Source organism: Rhinolophus ferrumequinum, chromosome 8, assembly GCF_004115265.2.
Source record: "Rhinolophus ferrumequinum isolate MPI-CBG mRhiFer1 chromosome 8, mRhiFer1_v1.p, whole genome shotgun sequence".
Classification (NCBI taxonomy): domain Eukaryota; kingdom Metazoa; phylum Chordata; class Mammalia; order Chiroptera; family Rhinolophidae; genus Rhinolophus; species Rhinolophus ferrumequinum.
In genome coordinates, this window is record NC_046291.1 from 82,731,905 (window position 1) to 82,752,828 (window position 20,924).

The 20,924-nt window shown below is 35.0% G+C and overlaps 1 protein-coding gene across 15 annotated transcripts in view; it reads right to left on the reverse strand.

Annotated features, from left to right (window-relative positions):
• The window catches only part of R3HDM1 (R3H domain containing 1), a 169,811-nt gene that overhangs the window by 86,737 nt on the left and 62,150 nt on the right, over window positions 1-20,924 (reverse strand). For 11 of the 15 annotated variants that reach the window (XM_033112141.1, XM_033112150.1, XM_033112143.1 and 8 more), the window contains 4 exons: window positions 8,783-8,824; window positions 8,230-8,319; window positions 3,315-3,429; window positions 1,898-1,976 (listed from right to left, as the gene is read on the reverse strand). In XM_033112141.1, the coding sequence (XP_032968032.1) occupies window positions 1,898-1,976; window positions 3,315-3,429; window positions 8,230-8,319; window positions 8,783-8,824 (326 nt within the window). The remainder of the gene's footprint in view (window positions 1-1,897; window positions 1,977-3,314; window positions 3,430-8,229; window positions 8,320-8,782; window positions 8,825-20,924) is intronic. The other 4 variants (XM_033112151.1, XM_033112147.1, XM_033112146.1 and 1 more) reach the window with 2 other exon arrangements.

Genomic DNA, 20,924 nt, shown 5'->3' on the forward strand with positions numbered 1-20,924 from the left:
TTAACTGCCAGCAGACTTCATCTCCTGGCTTTTCAGCAGGCACCTCAAACTATATTTATTTGTAACAAAACATGCCCGATTCCATTCAGGCTTGCCTCTTATTTACTTTGTCAGTTAATGGGACTAGGTATCATCCCAGCCAGAAAGTTAGCAGCTACTCTGTTCTACTCTGTTGTCCCATTACCCTTCCAAATCCAAACGATCACCAGGTCCTGCCATGGTACCTCCTAAAAATCTTTTCAATGTGTCCTTTTCTCTCTGTTCTCAAATGATGCACAATTGGCACTTCAAATAAGACTATTTTTTATTGTTCATTACTGCCTTACAGATCTTTTGAACGAGCCTGGCTTCCCAGGAGGACACCACACTCACTGACACTCCCCACCCCAGCGTGATGGTACTATCCTATGTTGAGAACAACTGGATATAATCTGTCTTCATATCTCACCATCAGTTTCTAGAATTACTTGCCATATGCCACCCTGCTAGAGCCAGCGCAAAGAATCTTGTCTTTCCTTGAATACACCTCTTCCCCTCTCACAATACTATGCGTTGGGTCTATCTGGAAAGTCTTTGTCATGCTTTGTATGGACAGTTCCCATTTAAGGCAGTCTGAATTCAAGACTCGGCTCAGACACTATCTTTTCAGTGACACCTTCCCATGTTCTCTTCAGCAGAAGTGGATGTTTTCATAGCACCTCGAAAAAATTCTTTTATAATATCTATTCTATTTTAATTATGAATCATGTGTTTCTTCCTAGCACAGAATAGTGAATCATATATTGGGTCAGGAATCATATATTGCTCATCTTTATATCTACAGTGTTTAGCACAACCCTTAGCACATGACAGATGCTCAATACAAGCCTGTTCATTGGATTAATGAATTCATCTTTCTTTTAAAACCAGTGAGGAATAAACTTGAACTTAAAAAAAACAAAGCCACACAGAGCTGACTGATTCCTCCTCACTTCATACCTATACTCCTTCAATCCCTACGACAAGGAGACCACTTTTCATACTAATAGTTCTCCTTTTGAGGTTCATGCTAAGTGCAAATTAGAAAGTCAAGATGGTACTGAATACAGTAAATCCTGAAAGAAAATACAAGTTTCTCTTGAGGTATGACATGAGATAAGTCTGAGACTAGAGAGAGTTGTTCACGTTTTCTTCCATGTGCACAGACCCAATGAAATTGTTTTATTTTTATTTCAGTGCTTGTTAAGTAACTACCACTCTGGGAAGCTAACATCAAAACGATGGATTCTTAACCTTGGCATCTTCGACCTCTTAAAAGTGTTGATATTTTGTGGATAAGCCTTGTTGTGGGGAAAATGCCTCAAAGGGGTTAGTGACCTGCCAAAAAGTTGTAATCTACTTATTCAGTACCCGGTAAAACAAAGGATTTCAACTAGCTAGTGACTCAAATAAAGCAGAACCTTAAAAATCTTTGGGTTGAATGTTTATAAACTCAGAGAGACGGAACAAAAGTTCTGCTTTTAACTAAGTTAAAAAACTCATTATAAATGAATACACTAAGTTCGTATTTGGCGGAGTGCACTATTGTGAGGTATATATTTCGCTTTTCCTTTCATGATTACTGATACCTCTGTATTTCAATTAACAATCAAAATATCTTGGTGATTCTTGGTGTATTTCCCCAAATTCCTACAGAATATGAATTATTTTTATATCATGGTGACATACATAATGAAAAAGGTATTTATACATGTGCATACAGTAGACCAAGGACACCTTAGCCCTAAGAAACTAAAATGTTTCTGGTGTACTTCAAATATTGCAACCTTATTCTATTATTCTAACTCAGTAATGAAAACATATATAGCAAATTATGGTACTCCAGACGCAATGTAAACCTTATAAATTCAATTGTTACCTGGGATTGTTTTTTAATGTATTTACTAAAAATTCATGTAGATCTATGCCAGTTGAATCAGTGTATTCTTGACTGGAATCTAAAAAACACAAAAACCCAGTATAAAGTTGTTTGAAAACAAACCCTTTTTCCATTTACACATGATTCATATCTTAAATAAAATGAGATGCACCACACTGAAAAAAATTAACAAAGGAAATTTATGATGAACTCAGATGATCACAATTTTTCTATTCCCAGATAATGAGCAGACATGGGTTTATATAACTGCATGTACATGCACTCTTAAAACAAATTTCTCTCTCAAACGTGCCAGTTTAATTTACTCTGATTCTTTAAAGATCCTTTTACATACTCACCACAGTCCTCATGTGCAAAAATGCCTCCTTAAGTGAAAAATTAGAATGTTTAGACAATTAACCACAGTTGTAGAAAATTAAGACAGCTTAGTTCAGTTGTGAATATAGGTGGAGAAAAGAATTTGGAGGTAGATTAGGAATTTTAGATCTGAAAAAAATATTTATTTTATTAGATTTGATCAGGTCTATCACCAAAGGGTTGTTTTCAAAATATTTTTTCAAATATTCATGTGTTTTTCTTCCCCTTAAATGTAATATCCTTGTGCCGTTTATAATACTGGTGAGCATAACTGAGTTTATAAATTAAAAAAGCATTTTTATAGACTTGCAATACTAGATGATGGTGAAGTTCCTTAAAATTTATTATGAAAGATAAACATTCTGGGTTTCAAGGAATATTATTAATGGATACTGAATTATTAAAGCATCAGCTCTTTGTATTACAAGGAATTAAATAATAAAATTTTTAGTGGAATTAGTATTCAAATTATCGTGATTCCATTTTTTCAATATGAGAGACAGACTAAAACAGATTAACACAGTTATCTTCCTCAGTGAGTCTAGAATGTGTTGCAGTTTTTTGGCTAAAGCATCTTACTGATGCTCAGAATTATGTTTATTTCATTTTGCCCAGATGAGCAAAACTACCTGGTTTCCCCCAAAATAAGACCTAGCCGGACCCTCAGATCTGATGCATCTATTGGAGCAAAAATTTATATGAGACCGGGTCTCATTTTACTATAAGACCGGGTCTTATATTATATATATTAATATTATATATAATACATTATATTATATCATATTAATTTTTGCTCCAAAAGACGCATCAGAGCTGAGGGTCCGGCTAGGTCTTATTTTCAGGGAAACACGGTATATTATCTCTTTGGTTTGTTGTGTATCATTTTTAATATAGACATATGCTAGATACATACATATATATTATCTATATCTATCTATCTATCTCTACATCCATATATAATTATTTGAGGGATAAAGGATGGAATTATCAACAGTGAAACTAAAATTTTGGTTAAAAAACACAGAAATAAATTGCAAACCTCTTGATAACATTTTTCTGGGCAACTTATCATTGGCTTTTTCTTTTTCTGCTTCATCTTTTGAGGGCTTCTCCTCTTTTTCAAATGATTGTGTTAACTGGATCTGAATTTTCTCCTGTTGGAAGGTAAAATCAGTTATTAAATGAAAATATAAAGCGATTCAGTTAGTACCACACATTTGTATTTTCTGAGTGACACAAAACTGTACGAAGGGGGCTGGCCTGGTGGCTCAGGCGGTTGGAGCTCCGTGCTCCTAACTCCGAAGGCTGCCAGTTCGATTCCCACATGGGCCAGTGGGCTCTCAACCACAAGGTTGCTGGTTCTTCTCCCGCAAGGGATGGTGGGCTGTGCCCCCTGCAACTAGCAACAGCAACTGGACCTGGAGCTAAGCTGCGCCCTCCAAAACTAAGACTGAAAGGACAGCAACTTGAAGCTGAACAGCACCCTCCACAACTAATATTGAAAGGACAACAACTTGACTTGGAATAACGTCTTGGAAGTACACACTATTCCCCAATAAAGTCCTGTTCCCCTTCCCCAATAAAATCTTAAAAAAAAAAAAAGTGTATAGAGAAAAAAAGGAAAAAGATTTTTATTTTATCTAATTAGATTCTTCAAAATAGAATACAAACTTAAAAATATTTTTACCACTTTTATTGAAGTCTTGATAGAAAATGTTAAAATTAATGTTTTGAGTTGAATAATATATCAATTGAAACATATCCTGTAAATTATTGTAGAGGAAACAAATGTTTTATATAATAGTTTAAATGTATCTACTTGTAAACCCTCTGGAGGATCAGAACCAAGGTCTTCCTAACCTATGTTTGCACTGGAGATGCCACGGCCAAGCAAAAGCATAACAATTACCATCAATCATGACAATAGGAATATATGAGTGTCAAGTCAACACTTAAAAGAAAGTACTTTTTTGAGTATTCATTATAATCTCATATTCCTTCATTCTCTTGACATATGAAAATGTAAGTACGTATTTTCCAAACCCAAATCCACATTACTGTCATTATTTCTTATTTGAGATTTATATCACTGTTCCTCCTTCAAGTACCACAAAGTTGTTTTAGAAAGATTTCAAACAAGATTATTTTCCTTCCTGATATGTATTAATTCATTGTAAAATAACCATATTCTTTAAGACTGAAAAGGAGAACTAATTCTACATTTAATTTTTAAAACAATATCATTACATGCAATTTCAGACCTCCCCTTCCCGCCCCCGCCCTGCCCCAATTACTGGAAATTAATACAGATAGCCTAAAAAGGTAAAAATCATATAGCTGTTAATTCAGGCAAAGTTATAAAGAAAGGCAGAATAACTTCCAGACCATTTCTACTAAAGATAAAGAAGTGGCCTATTTGTAGACTAAATTATATTGTTCTTCAGTGATGAAAAACATCAGTCAATTACTTCGCTGGGAGATAGATGGGTGGTGGTGGCAGTAGGCACACTAAGTCAATATCAAAGAAGATATAAATTTCAGGATTCTTAAACTTGCAACCACCATGATTTCTACTAAACATTTTCCCCCCACATTTTTTTTTTTGAAATAGTATTTGGCAGAGCAATTTCAGATCAAATACATGTATTTTTTCCTATAAGGTTGCTGACTATTTGCATCTCTTATAATTCTGCTTCCCCTTCCATCTCAGTTCAAATTTGTGTTCAGAGTCTACAGGGCAAAAGCTATGCACTGGCAACTTTCACTATAATGATGAACACCTGCCTTATGCCTTCCTTTTGTCTTGCTTACCAAACGTCATACATTCATCAATTCATACACTCATCAATTGTTAGGTCATCTTTCTCATTATGACTCATTTTCTTTTTGTAGATTAAATTTACCAGGGTCATATTGGCTAATAACATTATATAAATTTCAGGTACAACTTTATAACTTAACATCTGTAGACTCCATTGTGCGCTCACCACTTGCAGTCTAGTCTCCTTCAGTCACCTTGTGTCTGATTCTCTTTATTCAATTCATCCTTGTCCCACCCCCCTTTCCCTGTGGTAACCACCATTCTGTTGTCTGTATCTACAAGTTTTTGTCTGTTTTGTTTTATTTGTTGCTTTTTATTTTAGACCACACATGAGTGAAATCCCATGGTTCTTGCCCTTTCCTGCCCGATCTATTTCACTTAGCATAATACTCTCAAAATCCATCTATGCTGTATTATGACCCATTTTCTAATCTACTTTCCTTATTGTTTTTACAATTGTAAAATAGATATTTAAAAATGAATCCCAGAACTATGTTTCAAAAGTAGAATATTGAAAGTTTTCCTGACTTACAGTGTCTATTCCTGTTACTCAAGGATAATCTATGATATCCAGGTTGGAAGAAAAGATCTCACATTTAGACTGTCACTAAAAGGCACTTCGAATGACTATTAGGTTTCATTTCTAAAGCTGTACATTTTAATTACAGATATTAAACTATTTTATCAAAATGAACTGTATTTAAAAATCTAGTAGACTTAATGTACTGAAGCCTGCTTTAAGTTGGTACTGAGGACTTGTTTCCAGTAGCACACAAACAAGACATTTTCAATGCTGAAGTCCTCATATACATACTCTCCTGACTAAACAACTAAAATGATAGCAACATCTCCTAAGGAAGTTGTAATTCCTTTACTCTTCACTCTGTCATTGACATCTGTTCTTGAGGTCACTCCCCCCTCATAGGCTCTCATCAGACACAGTGATACCTCCCTTTTAATTGCTTCTCAACCTTTTGAATAATGAGTTTTATTTCAGATTAATTCCTCAAAAATCACATTCTGAAGCAAGCATTATTAGTTAGAAAGTATCTCTACCTTCAAGGAGTAGATACTAACACATTTTATTAGAAATAATTTATTTTCCAATTCCCATTCAGGTGAAATTTAGTTAACTCAAGACTTGGAAAAAAACTTTCTACTAAAAGGAGTATCTTTTGTTCCAGTGAGGGTAATAATAGGTTATTATCCCAAAAGAAAAAAATTATTGTACCCAAGAGAAATTGAGAAAGAATAACTGAATTCTGGCATAACTGCCTTATTCATTATTTATATGCTATAACTCAGCTTTTTGAACTATAAATGCAAAAATTATCATCTGTGATCAATAATATATACATTAATTTACAACACATACTCCTGATACTAATTTTTTTCTCATGTAAGTTTTCAATAGCTAAATTTATGTAGCACTTTAAAGAATCTCCCCCCTTTATTTTTCAGATAGGTAAAATGTACTGAATAAAACCAAAGATCACATTACGCTTTTTCTCAAAAAGAATGTACTTTTTCTGGATTAACAGTCTTATGAATACCTGACCCTTCTCGTTTCCTCAGTCTCCTTCGACTAATTACAGAACGAAGAAATAAGTTTTCAAAAAACGTTACACTGCCCGTCACTCCACCTTGAAGAGGCATATTCTTTACTCTGACTTCTACAAAAGAATTTTTTTTAAATTGCTATTTCAAAAACCATTTTATTGAATTTTTTTTCGAGTGTATCATAACTCTTCACTCTTATCAACAAACCATGCAAAAGCCAAAGGTTAACATTTGAAAAAGTTCTCAGGCAACAATTCTTAATAAACTATTTTGACTGTATTTCTGCTTTTTGCTAGAAAGTCTGTTATTTTATTGCTAAAAAAAAATCAATTTTATAGAATACATATAGCTATCTTCTATTTATGTAATTAAATTTTAAATAAAAATCACAAATAAATTTCGAACGTGTGTGCCTGACATATGAGCACATTTCAAAGGAAACTGTGATTTTAAGTATTTTTTTTTTTAATCACAACATATAATCTATTTTAAAAACTTTCCTTTTCTTGCATTTTGGAAACAAATAGGTACAATGCTTTTAAAAAAACAGAACATATTCTAAATATGTGATGACTATCTTGACTATCTGCCTGTAGGCTTTTGAGGGCATCATCTTCTAAATCAAGGCAAACAAAGTATAGCAGTCTTTGTTTTAATCAACAAATGTACAATTGCCATTTATTAAAAAACAAAAAACATACAACTTATTATGGCCTTTTTTTCCTATTGTTGTTTTTGTAGTCATAGCTTCTTAAATAACCACAAAGTTGCCTCAATTCTCTGGAAACGAATTGTTGGGATATAGGCGGATTTTAGGTTGCTCAAACTCTTAAGTAGAACAAGTCACTAACAACCAAAGTTATCAATGATAAACATTTGTAGAGCATCCAAAACTATTTATGTATAAAATGCCCAAACATAACATAAGGCTAAGATAAATCCACAGCTGAGATTAACTGTAGCACTAGCAATAAAAAGAATATAAAAGGTAAACCAAACTGTTTGTTTGAAACTCAGTAGTTCTGTATTTTATAAGCACAGACAGAAGAGGAATTAGAAGTATTAGACAACTATTAGAGCCAAGCTAATACGAAAATTGGCTTCACCATGCACTCAGGTTAAGTAAAACAATGTATAAAGCAGAAATCTTGGGTAGTCTCTTTTTCACACAGAAGCGGTATTTGACAAATTTCTAAAAGCCAAAATCAAATGGGCAAATTTCATTACAATTACATGAAGTAGAAGTATTCAGTATTTTATAACTTTCCCATAATAGCTTATAACTCCCTTAAAGCCATATTCCTGGCTAATCATATGATCCTAAGTTTTCCCAGAAAGAAATCATTATACTAAATCTTAGACTGAAGTAACAAGGTTTCCCCCACTTTTCATGTGTATCTTGGATGCAAGTATTATTCAAATCAATTTCACTTAGTAAAAACATACGTAACACACACACATGCAAATGCAACTTTTATTTAAACTTATGAAAAAATATTTTCCAAGAAGCAAGTTATTCCACCATGTTTTTAAATAATAACTTTTTGTTTTGTTTTCCGTTTTTGTTTTTTACCTGGTTCTCCTGTGATAGCTCTGTTGTAGGGGGTGGTGGAGATTCTTCACACACCGCAAGGCTCCGAACTAGCTTTAACTTTGAGCTTGACTAAAGAAAAGTATTTAAAATTAACACTACATTTCAAAAATGTAGGCTATATCCAAAAGCCCCCTAGAGTTTCTTAAGTCTTTATAGTTTCTGCCACGTATAGACGTAAGTGAAATGTGGAAGTTAAATATATCATGAATTACCACTAAAACTCTTTAAGGGGGAAAACAAACAATTGTAGTTTTGAAAATTACAGCAATAGCAAGAATGAGAATAATTCCAATTTCAAAACCCAAAGAATGGTGAGAAAGCCATTTTCTCTATAGATATAGAATCATTAAAGATATAAAAGCAATGTACAAAAGCGGCTAGGCAAGACAAAAACCCCCAAAAAAACAAAATAAGCTTTCTGCCCCAAACAAAACATGACAAAACTAAACTGAATGCAGCGCTATATGAAAACAAGAATTCATCAAGCATGAAGGAAGGCCCTTGGCATGCCAGCACAAAATATTTACTATACCTTAGACCTTTTTCCTGTCTGTCCCAATGACTGCAATGGCCGCTGAATACACAAGAAAGATTTGTATTAAATTTCATACTGAAACAGAAAGTTTTCTTCGTAATTCATAATCCTAAACCACAGAAAACTAACTGCACAAAGAACAGAAAATGAGGATATCAAAGTTGGTTTCAGGTAACAAAGTATTGATTCCTCCTAGAAGTACACTTGCAGGATTCTCTAGAATCCTTCCGTGGATTGGCATTTTCCTAAAGTGAGCAAATGGCCATAATCTCTGTGTTAACTGAGCTAAATGGAACTTATAAGGTAACTTGTTAGGTGGCAGCAAAATAAAATATACTTCTTCAGTATTTTGTATTACACTTTAGGCAAGGCTAGAGGGAAAAAACTCCCACAAAAAACCTGAGGACTTTTAAGGAGCTATGCTCAGCAAAGCTCCAACCTTACTAAGGTGAATGTTGCAAATGCACGGTGAGTCAGAGGACAAGCACCTATCTACTGAGCCTTCTCAGCACTGTCTGAAGTACACCACTGGCTAATATTAGTCACAGAATCCTGTTTGTCTGGTCCAGGCTAAGGTAATGCAGCAGAAATGAAAAGAGGGCAGAGTTCCAATGTGCATATTCAGCATGATTGCCAAATCATCAATCACTGACGGGGGAACCCACTGGGGCAACTAGCTCTGGTTTGTGATACCAGGCTTTGGTTTGGGGAAAGCAGCTGAAGTCTCTGAACCAGAGCCAGATGCGTTTTAAACACATTTTCCTTCTTCCCATCTACCTCTCTAATCCCAACCCCACACAGTACTAGGTCCAGGTACTGATCATTCATGCTCATTAAAGCCAAAGAGCCAGTTTCGTACCAAACATAAAACAGATAAACAGTCCTCAATATCTAGATTCGTATGCTTCACATATGAGGGGGAAAAAAAAAAGCCATCCTTTTGGTCTAAAATCCAAAAAAGGCTTCCTTGTAGAACCCACAGAAATAGGAACCCATAGCACCAGTGTGTGCTTTCCCCCATTCTGAGCCCAAGGTTCCTGAGATAAGAAATATTGTATTCTTGAGATTTTGACCCTGGGTTACGCATACTACCAATCAGCAGTAATAAGAACAAAAGGAAAGGAGAAAAAAATAAAGAGAAATGATTTTCCGGTCCTTACAGAAAACAGCTCGTACGTGCACACATACACACAGGGCAATGCTGCCTAAAAGCTTCTGCCTGTTGGTAGTGTCTTCTGTTTCTATTTACGTTCTTCTTTAATTTGTTCATGAGGATTTCTAACTGTAATTCATATCTCAAAATAGAATTAAAAGAAGTTATGCTACATAGAGTAAGGGCTTGGAAAAAAGTGGGAGAAAATCAATAGATGAGTATTAGAAAAATAAGCACGACTAAATGAGTTCTAAGGCAGCAGAAGGAAAAAGAATTTTGGACTTACTCCCTGTTTTAATCCCCTAAAATTCTAAGCATCAAGGGTACAAAACTTTCCATTCAAAATTTTAAAATAAAAGAGATGATTAATTGACAAGTAAAAGCTGTCTGTATTCATATGAGAGGGTTGAATTTAAATTTCTGGCTTTGCTGCTTATTAGTAGGTGACCCTGGTCAAGTTACTTCACTCAGTTTACTGGTATCTGTATAAAACTTCATTCTATTTGTATGAATTCTCAAGATTCTTGAAAAGGTTCAATGAGAGAGTAGATTAAAAAAAGGGCTTTGTAAACTAAAGCACCATAATAATAAATAGGTTATTAGAGGTTAGATACCTAGCATGTCAGAAGACCAATGTCCTATTTCTGTTTATGAGCATGAGGTTTTAGCTCTGAAAAAAATCTATAAAATGGGGATGTTGTATATTGTTCCTATAGTGATGGTTTAGAATATTCAGACCTACATATGCATTAATGGACTGTTTTAATTTATAAGGAACCTTTGATAAAAATGAAGAAAGATTAAAAAAGACACAGAGAGGTAAAATTATCTCAGTGTGACTTTAATTAATTCGTTCTTCTGAGTTCCAGCTATGCACCAGACACTGGAGCTATAAAGATGCATAAGACACAGTTCCTGGTCTCAAGAACCTTGTAAACCAGGCTCACAGTTACCAAATAGTCAAACAGAACTCAAGACCTTCAGAATCTTAGCCCAGTGCACTTTACATCACATCTGTAAAAAACCTTCTTGTGCTGGGAGAATTGGAAAGCCACGTGCAAAATAATGAAACTGGACTGCTATCTGTCACCATATACTAAAATTAACTCAAAATGGATCAAATACCTAAACATAAGACCTGAAACATTATTGTTTCAGAACATTATTGTATTCAGAAGAAAACATAGGTACTAAACTTAGGGACCTTGGATTCAAAGAGCATTTTATGAATTTGACTCCAAAGGCAAGGGAAGTCAAAGCTAAAATAAATGAATGGGACTATATCAAACTAAAAAGCTTCTACACAGCAAAAGAAACCATCGACAAAATAAAGAGGCAACCAACTGAATGGGAGAAGATTTTTGCAAACAATGCCTCCGATAAGGGGCTAATATCCAAACTATATAAGGAACTCATACAACTCAACAACAAAAAACAAACAACCCAATTAAAAAATGGGCAGACCTGAAGAGACCTTTCTCCAAAGAGGACATACAAGTGGCCAACAGACATATGAAAAAATGCTCAACATCACTAATCATCAGAGAAATGCAAATAAAAACCACAAATGAGATACCACCTCACCCCAGTTAGAATGGCCATCATCAACTAGACAAATAGTAACAAATGTTGGAGAGGCTGTGGAGAAAAAGGGACCCTCATACACTGTTGGTGGGAATGCAGATTGGCGCAGCCGCTATGGAAGGCAGTGTGGAGGTTCCTCAAAAAATTACGAATAGAATTACCATATGACCCAGCAATCCCTCTCCTGTGTATCCACCCAAAAAATCTGAAAACATTTATCCATAAAGACATGTGTGCTCCAATGTTCATTGCAGCTTTATTTACGGTGGCCAAGACATGGAAACAACCAAAATGTCCCTTGATAGATGAATGGATAAAGAAGTTGTGTTACATATACACAATGGAATACTATTAGGCGTTAAGAAAAGATGAAATAGTACCATTTCTGACAACATGGATGGATCTTGAGATTATAATGCTAAGCAAAATAAATCAGACAGAAAAAGTCGAGAACCATATTATTTCACTGATATGTGGCATATAAAACTGAAAACAACAAAAGAACAAGACAAACAAATGAAGAAACAAAAACCCAGACAGAGAGAATACTTTAGTGGTTACCAGAGGGTAAGGGGGAGGGGAGTGGTAGATGAGGGTAAAGGGGATCAAATATGTGGTGATGGAAGGAGAACTGACTCTGGGTGGTGAGCATACAATATGATATACAGATGATGTATTACAGAATTGTACACCTGAAATCTATGTAACTTTACTAACAACTGTCACCCCAATAAACTTTAAAAAAGAAACAAGAAGCCTGTGGATCAAATACTCCCTATGGTAGGTAGAATTCTAAAGATAGCCTGCCAACATTCCCATCCGCTGGTTATTTAAATCAAACACTAATCTCAGTGAGGATGGGGAAGGAATATCAAAATGTAAAGTCCCAAGTTAACTGATCTTAAGATATAGAGATGATTCAGCTGGGTCTGATCCAATCAATGAGCCCTTTAAAAGCTGCTGGCATTCTTAGGTTGGGAGAAGGACAAAGGGTGAGGAGGACCTGACACCCCATTGCTGGCTCTGAAGATGGAGGGGCTGTGTGAAACGGATGCAGGCAGCCTCAGAAGCAGAGAGAGGCCCAACAGTCATCCAAGGAACATGCACCTCAGATCTACAACTGCAAGGAGCCCAGAGCAAATTCTTCCCCAGAGTCTTCAGATAAGGGCCCAGCCTGACCAACACCTTTCACTTCAGCCTTGTAAAACCCTAAACAGAGAACTCACCTGAGCCCAACCTAACTTCTAATCTAGAGATCTGGTATCTACAACTGAGTTGATAATTGGGTGTCTTATGCCTCTAAGTTTGTGGTAATATGCTATGAAGCAACAGAAAACTAACACACTGCTACATAAGTAAACTATAAAGTGTCAAAGTGATATTATTCAATAGTAGTCACATTATTTCATTTCAAACAGCAAAGAACTGAAATTACATAATGTATACCAGAAAATCTGCCATACTCACATGCACACACAACAAAGCAGAGAAAACAAATATTGTTTATTAAAGTAAATGGCCTTTTTTTTTTATATTTTTGGTATCAATTTGGCAGCCAGATTTGGTTTGAAATAGGAATAAAATTATTTTAAAAATGGATTTAATTACTTAAAGCATACCTTTCACTTTTTCCCAATTTTTTTATTGTGGAAGAATATACATAACATACTGAACATCTTAACCATTTTCAAATGTACAGTTCAACAAAATTTAATACATTCATAATGTGTAATCATCACCACTATCCATAATTCTTTTCATCTTGTAAAACTGAAACTCTGTTCCCATTAAACGTAACTCCCATTCTCCTCTCCTCCCAACCCCTGACAACCACAATTCTATTTTCTCTCTCTGATTTTGACTATTCTAAGTACCTCTTTTAAGTGGAATCATATAGTATTGTCTGTTTGTGACTGGCTTATTTCACTTAACACAATGACCTCAAGGTTCATCCACGTTGCAGCACAGTGCGGAATTTCCTTCCTTTTTAAGGGTGAATAATATTCCATATTCAGGGATGAATATTAATGAATAATAATGTTCAGTACAATGCAATAGGCATTCATCTGGCGATAGATGCATTTGGATTGATTCTGCATTTTAGCTGTTGTGAATAATGTTGCTATGAACATGGATGTATAAACATCTCTTTGAGATTCTGCTTTCACTTCTTTTGGGTCTATACCCAGAAGTGAAAGTGCTGGATCATACAGTAATTCTATCTAAAAATGTATGAAGACCCTCCATACTGTTTTCACAGTGGATGTACCATTTTAAATTCCCACGAAGAGTATACAAGGGTTCCCCATTTCTCCACATCCTTGCCAACACTTGTTTTCTGTTTTTTTATTGATAGCGCTAATGGGTGAGGTAGTACCTCCATATAGTTTTGATTTGCTTTTCCCTAATGATTAGTGACACTGAGTATCTTTTCATGTATTCAATATTGGCCATTCACCAGGCATGCCACTCTTCTTTGGAGAAATGTGTATTCAAGTCCTTTGCCCATTTTTGAATTGGGTTGATTTGTTTTTTTTTGTTGTGTTTTATGAGTTCTCTATATATTCTGGTTATTAATCTTATCAGATATGATTTTGCAAATATTTTCTCCTATTCTGTGGGTTTCCTTTTTATAGTTGATAGTGTCTTTTGATGCATACATTTAAAAAAATTTTCATGAAGTCCAATTTGTCTATTTTTCCTTTTGCTACCTGTGTCTTTGGTGTCACGTCCAAGACATCATTGCCAAATCTAATGTCACAAAGCTTTTGTCTGTGTTTTCTCGTTCCCTTTTTAAAAAGAAATAGTTGTGATTCTTATTCAATTTGGTATTCTGATTAGAGTAAGAGCAGTGAGAATTACGCTTTACAAACATTGCAATGACCATATGTGCAAACCAAGCACATTACCCTGTCACGGTCTGTAGTAGAAAGCTCTTCTGGTTAGATGATAGTTATTGCTGCATGCAGGTCCGTCATTTAAAACACCCCTCCTATTGGCCTGCAATGGCCAGAAGAAGCCTTCGGTCAGCTCCACCCGTGTCACTTGCAATCACTGTGCCCAGGGTCTCCTGACACATCTCACTAAACATGCCTTATTTGTACCAGATCAATCTCACTTAGCTGTGACTCCCTGAGTTCGAGTGATCACAATGCTGACCAAGGTGGAGGCGTCCGTGCCAGAAACTTTCACAGAATAACAACCTCTCGGCAAAGAGAGCAGGGTGGTTTGAGGCATACTGAGGATGGCCTTCAAATCGCTTCTGCCATTTCCAGAAAACTCATGGCTAGTACTGATGACCAAATCTCGATTAGCCACCCTGGAATACGCCTCCGCGGTAGCTTTCAGCTGAGGAAAGCCTCTCTCTTGTGGCAGGAATGAAGCTAATGCAAGATTCATGTCTCTCGTCTCCCCTCCCCAGCTTGACCGAGACGCTGAGCACCTTCCTGAGCCAGCTGGTGGTTTACTTGTGAATGTGAGTGTGAGTGTGTGTTTATCATTTTATTTTACCCTTTCAAAATCCCTCCACCTTGAGATTTACCTGGCTTTCTTATCTCTCATCAGCCAAGTCTCAAAAATCAGGAAGCAGATCTGTGCTCTGGACAGGATTGCCCTTGCAATGTCCTCATTTCCTCAAATGTTTTAGCCTCTACAAGACTCAGCGGAAAGAGCTTGAATTCACTGTAAAATGTGCTGAAACACAGATGCTGGTTTTAGGGTAGTTGGGCCCCAATGAATTTGGGGAAGGTCATGATTGAAACAGTATGGTGCTCCAGAAAAAGCACCTGAGGTAGGTTAGGGCTGAGTCTCAGCTGTGCCACTGGCTCTCCAGGTGACCTTGGTAATTCATTTCCATGGGCACAGGTGTCTGGAAAATAGAAGGATTGCTCAGATCAACTTTGAGAACTTTTTAGCTGTGACTCTTTGAGTTCTATGAATCTAACTCCATTTTGATTGGTCATTAACTTGTGTTCCTCTTGCCAACTCAGGATCTTTTCTGGAAGAAATGTCATCAGATGGATTAACCTCAGAGGGCATCTCTCCTCTGGGGCATTTCTTCCTCAGGTTCTTCTCCCACGAAGGGTGGCGGTGCTGATGACACCCTCCACAGATATCCCTGGTCTTCAGATGAAAACCCAGACATCCACTGTCAGTTCTCAGGGGAGAGGCATGGCACCAGGAGCCCGAGGATAAACAGTCTTGCCTCAGATCTCAGCACTGACTCTCTTCTTGGAAATGCCATTCCCCCTCTGGTACAAGTGAACTGGCTCAGTGGCTTCCTTCCCATTGTCTGTGGAGCCAGGATCAGCCTGTCACTGCTCTGGGCTGTATGTTTCTGCTGTGCCTGTGCAGGGGCCGGGCTCTTGAAAGATAACCAGAGGGCAGGGAGTCTAGTTTCCCTGATCAGTGATTACAGTAGCTTCCACAGCTTCATGGTTTTCCTTCTTAATTAACTTAATACCTAAGTATTTTATTCTTTTAGATTCTACTATAAATGGAATTGCTTTTGTAATTTCCTTTTCAGACTGTTCACTGTCACAAGAAATACAACTGTTTCTTGTGTGTTGACTCTGTATCCTGCTATTTTATTGAATTCATTTGTTCTAACAGTGTGTAATCTTTAGAGTTTTCTACAGATTGTGCCCATGGAAATGAATGCAGAGACTGTCACGAGCAAAAGGAAACAATTTTACTTCTTCCTTTCCAATTTGGATGTCTTTTTTTTTCCCCCTTATGTAATCGCTCTGGCTAGAATTTCCAGTACAGTGCTGAGTAGAAATGGTGAAAGCAGGTATCCTTGCCTTGTTCTTGATCTTAAAAAGCTTCCAGTCTTTCACCATTGAGCATGATATTCAATGTGTATTTTTCATATGTGGCTTTGCTTATATTGAGGTAGTTTTCCTTCTATTCCTAGTTTTATGAATGTTTTTATCATAAAAGGGTGTTGAGTTTTGTGAAATGCTTTTTCTGCATCAGTTGAACTGATCAGATGGTGTTTTTCCTCCTTCTTTCTGTTAATATGTGTTGCACTGATCAATTTGCATATTCTGAACCATCCCTGCAATCCCAGAATAAATCCCAGTTGTTCATGGCGTATAATCCTTTTAATATGCTGCTGAATTTGTTTTGCTAGTATTTTATTGACGATTTTGCATCATTGTTCATAAGGGATATTGGTCTGTAGTTTTTTCTTCTTATCGTGTCTTTGTCTGTCTTTGGTATCAGGGTAATGTTGGCCACACATAATGAATTAGGAAGTGTTCCCTCCTCTTTAATTTTTCTCTAACAGTTTAAGAATTGGTATTAGTTCTTTAAATGCTTGGTAGAATTCACCAATGAAGCCATCAGGGCCAGCGCTTTCCTCTGTTGGGAGATTTGGGATTACTGCTTCAATCTCCTTACTTGTTATAGGTCTATTATCTGTTTCTTCATGATTTAGTGCAGGTAGGTTTTGTGTTTCTAGGAATTTGTCCATTTCAACTGGATTATTCAATTTATTCAAATACATTTGTTCATACTACCCTCATATAATCCTTTTTATTGATAGAATTGATAGTAAGGTCCCCACTTTCACTTCTTATTTTAGTAATTTGAGTCTTATCTATTTTTTTCTTATCCCTCTAGCTAAAGGTTCGTCAATTTTGTTGATCTTTTTGAAGAACCAACTTTTGGTTGCATTGATTTGATTTTTTTCTATTGTATTGCTTTTCATTTTCAACAGAACTTCATTGTCACAGTAAAAATTTAGCTGCTTGTTTAATAGACCGTCACTATTCCAGAAAGATGATAATTACAATTTTGAAGGCATAGTGACAAAGCTGATTTATAATTTATACTGCTTGATACTGAAATATAAGTACTAAGCTAATAAATGAGTATAGAATAGGAAACATCCTTAATGAAATTTCAGTTTGAAACTGAAGGTAATATTAATATATTGTCGGTGCTAATAGTTATTAGCTTAGAGAAAAACTATGGTTCAATAATGAATGGTTATTGTGCAATATTACAATAAACATAGACTTTTTAAAAAAATGTACTGCCCTGTAGATCTGAGAGCAAAGAGAAATACATATGGTTAGTGATTTTAGTACCTTAGTCTTTTGTTTATAATAAAGGAGCTTTAAACAGATTTCAAATTTATTTCAGAATATGAATCTGAAAGAATCCTCACAACATTATCTGTACCTTAAATGCTACCACAAACCAGAGAACTTAACAACTACCATGTTTCCCTAAAAATAAGACATAGCCTGACAATCAGCTCTAATGCGTCTTTTGGAGCAAAAAATTAATGTAAGGCCGGGTATTATATTATATTATATTAGACCCGGTCTTGTATTATAGTAAAATAAGACCAGGTCTTATATAAATTTTTGCTCCAAATGACGCAATAGAGCTGATTGTCCAGCTAGGTCTTATTTTCAGGGAAACACAGTAGTAACAAAAGAAACAAAAACCTGAACCTATGTAGTCAACTTCATATAAAAGGATGGTATATAGGTTGTATTTTCTAATGTTTCTTTGCTTATCATAATGTCTCTTTGGCCTAATATTTTCACTGATTGTCTTTGTTCTGCTAAAAAGAAAGCTGGATCTATTTAATGTTTCTTTATTATCAAAGAAAAACAAAAGGACTGAAATCATAAACCATGAGATTTATTGTAATGCTAAGAAAGAACTGAATAATGTTTGAGTTATGTTAGCATCAAAATAACCAATTCATATCACTTAATTAAGAGGAAATATAACTTATTTAAAAAAGAGGATCAATTTTAATTATAATTATTATGAATAAAATAAACTGTAATGGTTGACACATTTCAACTAAGGTTCTTAATAAACCTTGAAGAGCTTAGTAATTCTCACTATTTTTCAAGGCAACAGTAAGCGTTAATGGTAATTATGCGGGAGAAGGTAATGAATTAAAATGTTAACTGTCTAGCTAAAGGTCAGGGGCAATAAAAACAACAGAGGCCAGGTTGATAATTTCGCCTTGATTCACAGAAGACAAGTTTTCTGAGTTGGGAGAATGGACTTTTTAAAAAGTTGAACTTACTAAATATTAATGAAACAATAAAAGTAAACTATACAGATAGGGAACTTAACACAAAGAACAAAAACTACTGCATTGCAATTTTGGGGAGTTTTTGTCAAGAAATAAATTTTCCTTTTTATTATTACTAAAGGAAAAAATCTACGTTGTATAATAATGGAACCAATATGAGGAGCCATATAGTTGTGTTATTGCTAATAATAAATAAAACAATTATGATGATTACAAATCTTATATTATTAATAGCATCTACCATTATTAGGTTCTAATTATGTACCAGGTACATTACGTGTATTTCTTTTATCTTTGTTAGACAAATAGGAACATAGTTAAGAATTGTATCATTTTATATAGACAGACCTTTATTCAACACTTTAAACAGAAATTTCTTCACGTTTCATCAATTTAGGAATTTGATGCCCATTAACCTCACTGTTGGGGAAGTATGGCCTGTATCCTGAGTTTTTCTAATAACATTATTGGATTGTCATTGTTTTCTTGTCCCTTACTTGCCCTATTTTCCCCTTTTAAAATAAATGCAACAGAACTAACTTGGAAGATACAAGACGTAAAAGTCTCATCTTGATTATCAAAGGGCTTGTTACAGAAACTGAGAATATACTAAATACCTACTTTAACTGATTATATATGGAAAATTCACTCATATAGGTCTATTAGAAGCTGTTATGCACTCTAGCACATAAAGCCTAATTAACAAAAATCAATTCTCTTATTTCCTCTGCAACAAGGGTTACCAACATAATTTGGACTGGCCATCCTATTGTTCAATAAATAGTTTATGGGAAGAGAAATTGTTGTTTGAAATGCTCAATTAATAAAATGTTTTGGCTTGTGTTTATATATGAATAATAATAATTCATATATATGAATACCACTAGACAAAGCATTTGTTAAGTAAAAAGATACAAGTGTAAAAAACAAAAAAGGGAAAGTTGAACCTTTAACGAGGAAGCAGAACACAAGATTCCTAATTTTACACTTCAAATAAATAACAGCAAGACCCAACACAAATAATTTACCTAATCTGAGAAATCTATCCCTGAGAAAAATCAGAGGCCATGTAAGAAACACAAACCAAACACTGACCCTCCCATGTATCCTTTGATAAAAATTAGTAGTAGTTTAACAAATTGAATTTTTTCTGGATTTAGATTAGAAACCAGATACCTCACCATCCCAATCTTCCAAATACTTAATGAACATAGAAAAGTCCAACATATAGCAAGATTTGCAATAAAAACAGTGTGTGGCAGTAGCAAAGTTACTAAGCAAAAATGTTTTGCACAATTATTTGGGACCATTATCAACAATTTTGTACAACTCCACAGCAATTATGTGAGAACATTAAACTCTTGACATTAACACATAGACTGCTTGAATTAGCTCTAAAGTATTCTTAAGGAAGTAGTCCTAAAACTTCTACAAAAGATTATAGTCCAAAACAAAACTTTGAATAAAAAACACAACTAACATTTTTTAAAGAGTAGAGTATCACACAAGCAGAATTATGTATAAAAGAAATGGTGAAAGAGCTTGAGGAGATAATCTCTACCCGGAACCATTCAAGGTGATGTCTACTGTTGGCCTCTCTCTAGTTTGATACAATTATTTTTTTGTGTAAAGGCTATCCTTAATAGAAAATCATAAGATTTCTCCACAGTATTAAAGAAGTTATGACATCCCTTCATTTAAATATCAGTTTTTCTAGATAAAACAGTAAGGGGATGGTTTGGAAATTAAGACTTGGAAATGGATAAAATGTATGTTTCTTTAGGAAAACATTTCCATTTTCCTAAGTCATTAAAAATATTACTATGCTGAAGCAAGACAACAGACTTAAGTTCATGGTAGCTGACTTTCAAAATGATACAAGGGAAAATAGAAAATATACTGGTTTATTCTAAATTCTTAATAGGAAACCTACATTAATTGGCACATACATCCAAATTTGAGTGAAAATAATAGTTCCTATTTAAAACTAAACCTTTAGTCAGTATCTTAGAGGCACCGAAGGAAGATGAAATGTTTACTAGTATGTTAGGAACAAGATATTTCATAATAGGTAACTCCAAATTAAGTTAAAAGGTTAACTTTGTATTAACCAGACTGTTTTTAAGAAGACACTCTATCCCCTCTTCATGTTTTAAAAAGCTGACTTTATTTTACATTAGGAGAAAAAATTATTTGTAGTTTTATAAATTAATACTTCCATTCCTAATTTCCATTACTGAAATCTCTTCTGTGTAAGTTATTTCGACTCTAAGCCCCTTGCCAGACACCCTGCACGGAGGCATCTTGGATCTCAAAAAGCTTCAAGCAGAGTA